Consider the following 3,929-nt stretch of genomic DNA (forward strand, 5'->3'; position numbering starts at 1 on the left):
CCCATCCATAGGAGCGGCTCTCTATAGGCGCAGCGGCTCTCTATAGGCGCGTTCACCCCATCCATAGGAGCGGCTGTGTACAGGTTTGTGTACACCCCATCCATAGGTGCAGCTGTGTATAGGTTTGTGTACACCCCATCCATAGGAGCGGCTCTCTATAGGCGCGTTCACCCCATCCATAGGAGCGGCTCTCTATAGGCGCGCGCACCCCACACACCCCCGCGCTCGGCCAATGCACAGCGCGCCACCCGCCGCTGCACGGGGCGCGCACTCTGCGCATGCGCGGGCCTCCGCCACCGCCTCTTGCTCCGCCCTCCCCCGAGCCCCGCCCCCGACCCCGCCCCGCCCACGCGCGGCCCCGCTCCGTGCGCGCGCAGGGCCACGCATGCGCAGTGCGCGCGGCGGCGGCGCGTGGCGGCAGCCCCGTCCCGTCCCGTCCCGTCCCGTCCCGTCCCGCTCCCGACCCGGTGCCGCCGCCATGAGCCCCCCGGCGCCGCAGGGCCGCGGGATGCGCTTCGCCGAGCGGCAGCTGCTGCGGCACGGCTGGCAGCGAGGTGCGGCCCCCCCCCGGTGCCCCCCTCCGGTGCCCCCCGGGGGTCCCCAGGTGCCATTGGGGATCACCGGCCCCCGCTCTGCACCGGCCGCCTGCCCCAACCCCCCCGGTACCGGTACCCGCCCCGGCTCCGGGGTGATGCTGCCGCCCGGGCCCCGGTGACGCCCCGCGGTCCGCAGGGCGCGGGCTGGGCAAGCGCGAGGACGGCATCGCCGAGGCCATCCGCGTGCGCGTCAAGTGCGACACGGCCGGGGTGAGCGGGCGGCGTGGACGGCGGGACGGCGTGGGACGGCACCGGCCGCTGGAACCGGATGGGATGGGAAGGGTGGGATGGAACGGGGTGGGAAGGGTGGCAGGACAGGCTGGGGGGCCGGGGCGGTGGGACAGGATGGTGGGACAGGACGAGACGGGACCGGGCGGCGGGATGGGATGATGGGACAGGGTGTGGGACTGGGCAGCGGGATGGGATGGGGCGGCGGGATGGGATGGGGCGGTGGGACAGGACGGCAGGATGGGACGGGACCGTCCGAGGTGGCGGGACAGGAGGGGCCGGGGCGGCAGGACGGGACAGGACGGGCTGGGCTGGCGGGCCGGGGCGCCCGTGCAGCGCTGCCGGCGGCCGCCCCGCAGCTCGGCCACGACGCCGCCGAGCCCTTCTCCTTCCACTGGTGGGACCACGTCTTCAACGCGTCGGCCGCCAACATCGCCGTAGAGGCGGCGCAGGTACCAGGGGGGTCCCGCTCCCCGCCCGGCACGGGGGTCCCGGCGTGGGGGTCCCGGCGGCCGCGACGGCTCCGCGTCCTAGGGCGACGTCTCGGTGAGGAGGCTGCAGGAGCGGGACGCGGGGCTCAGCACCCGGCGGCCGCGGCGGGCGGGCGCCGGCGCCGGGCTGCTCTACGGCCGCTTCGTGAAGGTGAGCGCCGCGGCGCCGCGCGGGCGCCTTCCTCCAGCCCTTCCTCAGCCTCGCGCTCCCGCGCAGGTGGCCACGCTCACGGCGCGCGGCGAGGAGGCCGCGCCGGCGCCCGTCGCCCCGCAGCGCAGCGACGAGGACGACGAGGAGGATGACGAGGACAAGCTGGACCTCTCTTCGGCCAGCAGGCAAGGCCGGGTGGGATGGGGGGCGTTCGCATCCCCTTCCTGCTAACGACGGCTCCGGCGGGACAAGGCTGTGCTGGCGGGAAGGAGCGGAGCGTCCCGTGCCCTGGGTGACGTCCCGTGTGCGTCCCGCAGGCTCACGGACGAGGAGCTGATCCGAGCGTGCGGGGGCCGCACGGCGCACAAGTAAGTGGCCGGGAAGGGGCTGCCCGCTCGGGCTCCCCCCCGCAGGGGCTTCGGCAGAGCCTGCCGGACGCCTGGGCCCGTTGCAGGGGCGCCCGGCACGGCCTGACCATGAGCGCCAAGCTGGCGCGCCTGGAGCAGCAGGAGCGGGAGTTCCTGGCCGCGCACAGGCCGGGGGCCCCGGGGAGCAGCCCCCCGGCAGAAAAGGGGAGGAAGAAGAAGAGAAAGAAACAGTCTGAGGACAGAGGAGAGGCTGAGCAGGAGGCCAGCGGGGAGGAGAGCAGAGCACAAGAGGAGGAGAAGGTCACGAAGAGAAAGAAAAAGAAGAAGCACCGAGAACTGGTGGAGAGAGAGGAGAGCGCAACAGAGGGACCCGCAGAAGAGGCAGATGAGGCAGGTCACGCTGGGCACAGCCCCAAGAAGAAGAAGAAGAGGAAGAGGAGGCAAGAGGAGGAGGCAGAGTGAAGGGTGCCGGGGCTGCCTGGCCAGCAGGTCCAGCCCCAGCCCCGCGGCGCTGGCCGGACCCGGTGCCCCCGGAGCCGCCCCGTCTGCTCCCGGTGCTGCCGGGGACGGGCCGGCGCTGCCACCCACTGGACCTTCCCGCCCGCGAGGGCTGCCCCGCTGCTCGGCGGCCTCGAACGGGTCCCCCGCGCGGGCCGGGAGGGCACGGGCTGCTCTTCAGGAGCATCAATAAATCTTTATTGCGGAGCAGCGGCGCGGGCGGCAGCAGAGCCGTGTCCTGGGCGCACGCCGGCGGCGTGGCCGTGTCGCGGCGGCGGCGTGGCCGCGGCGCTACGTGAGCTGCTGCACGCAGTCGGTGCCCGGGTACGGCGGCAGGTTCAGCGCGTACTTGTCCTGCAGCGCGGGGGGCACGAAGCGGCCGCCCAGGAAGTGGTAGCGGCCGCGGAACCGCGCCGCCGCCTTCTTGGGCGCCGTGAGCGAGATGAGCGTGTCGGGCTGCAGCCCGTCCGCGCTGCCCTTCTCCACGTCCCAGCCTGCGGGGACAGCGGCGTCTCCATCCGCGCGGGGCCCTCGGAGCGCCCCGCGCCGGGCACGTCCCCGCGGCGCCCCCTCACCCGACGGGACGTCGATGCTGGCGATGGGGACGGTGACGCGCTTGAGGGTGTCCAGGATGGTGCCGAAGGGCTCCCGCACGGCTCCCGCGAAGCTGAACCCGAAGATGGCATCCACGACGAGGCCGTAGAGCTCGTCGATGAGCGGCGCCTGCCGCGGGCCGGGCTGCGCCGTGAGCGGAGCCGCCCGCGGAGCAGCCGCCCGCGCCGCCGCCGCCCGCCCTACCTCCGCAGGGAATTCCGGCAGGAAGGAGATGCCCATTTTCTGGCACTGGGTGCTCAAGCCTTCGAAGAGGGGCTTATTGGGGCGCTTGGGGTAGTGCACGGTCGGCTCGTAGCCCTGCAGGACGGGGGGCTGAGCGCGGGCGCGGGGCGCTCCGGCGCTCCCGGCGTTCCCGCCCGCGCGGCACTCACAAACATTTTGAGGTGCCGGGCGCACACCAAGCCGTCGCCGCCGTTGTTGCCCGGCCCGCACACGACGAGCACCGCGGGCCGGCTCGTGGTGAAGGAGCTGGGCGGGTAGGCCTGGGAGACAGGGGGGATGTGTCCGGCTCCGGGGCGGAGGATGCCGGGATGCGGGGGGATGCGCCCACCTTGGCGATGGCCGTGGCGCAGCTCAGCCCCGCCAGCTCCATCAGCTGCTCCACGCTGAACCCGTAGTCACTGAAGAGCTCCTGGTCGATGGCTTGAGCCTCGGCCTGCCTGGGGACGGGACGGGTGGCGTGGGGACAGGATTGGTACCATGGGGATGGGATGGGCACAGGGAACCACGGGAAGCCCTTGGGCAGGGGGGGCCGCCTGGGACCCCCAGCAGGGAGGGCCGGCAGGTGAAGAGGGTTGAGGCAGGAGTGGGGCCCACCCTGGGCAGGGGAGGCCTGGGGGGACACCCTGGGGGGGGGGGCACCCTGCTGAGCACCCTGCACCCCAGGGACCCCCTGCACACCTGTGCACCACAGCAACCCCCCCTGCACCCGCTACTACCTCCTGCACCCCCCTTGCACCACAGGGACCCCCCCTGCACCCCC

At 73.7% G+C, this 3,929-nt stretch overlaps 2 protein-coding genes across 2 annotated transcripts in view; one reads left to right on the top strand and one right to left on the bottom strand.

The window, feature by feature from the left end:
* The first annotated feature begins 478 nt into the window (after positions 1-478).
* GPATCH4 (G-patch domain containing 4) lies at positions 479-2,223 on the top strand. Its single transcript, XM_026046659.1, has 8 exons — positions 479-554; positions 733-806; positions 1,184-1,276; positions 1,359-1,466; positions 1,533-1,651; positions 1,784-1,834; positions 1,921-2,001; positions 2,220-2,223. The coding sequence occupies exons 1-8, from the start codon at positions 479-481 to the stop codon at positions 2,221-2,223; spliced, it is 606 nt and encodes a 201-aa protein (XP_025902444.1).
* Positions 2,224-2,619: 396 nt separating this feature from the next.
* The window catches only part of NAXE (NAD(P)HX epimerase), a 1,959-nt gene continuing 649 nt past the window's right edge, over positions 2,620-3,929 (bottom strand). The window contains exons 2-6 of the mRNA XM_026046662.1: positions 3,498-3,606; positions 3,319-3,429; positions 3,131-3,244; positions 2,908-3,055; positions 2,620-2,826 (exon numbers count right to left, since the gene is read on the bottom strand). Of these exons, the coding sequence (XP_025902447.1) occupies positions 2,624-2,826; positions 2,908-3,055; positions 3,131-3,244; positions 3,319-3,429; positions 3,498-3,606 (685 nt within the window). The 3' untranslated portion in view covers positions 2,620-2,623. The remainder of the gene's footprint in view (positions 2,827-2,907; positions 3,056-3,130; positions 3,245-3,318; positions 3,430-3,497; positions 3,607-3,929) is intronic.

The sequence above is a fragment of the Nothoprocta perdicaria genome, unplaced genomic scaffold (genome assembly GCF_003342845.1).
Source record: "Nothoprocta perdicaria isolate Ctin4 unplaced genomic scaffold, notPer1 scaffold_451, whole genome shotgun sequence".
Taxonomy (NCBI): domain Eukaryota; kingdom Metazoa; phylum Chordata; class Aves; order Tinamiformes; family Tinamidae; genus Nothoprocta; species Nothoprocta perdicaria.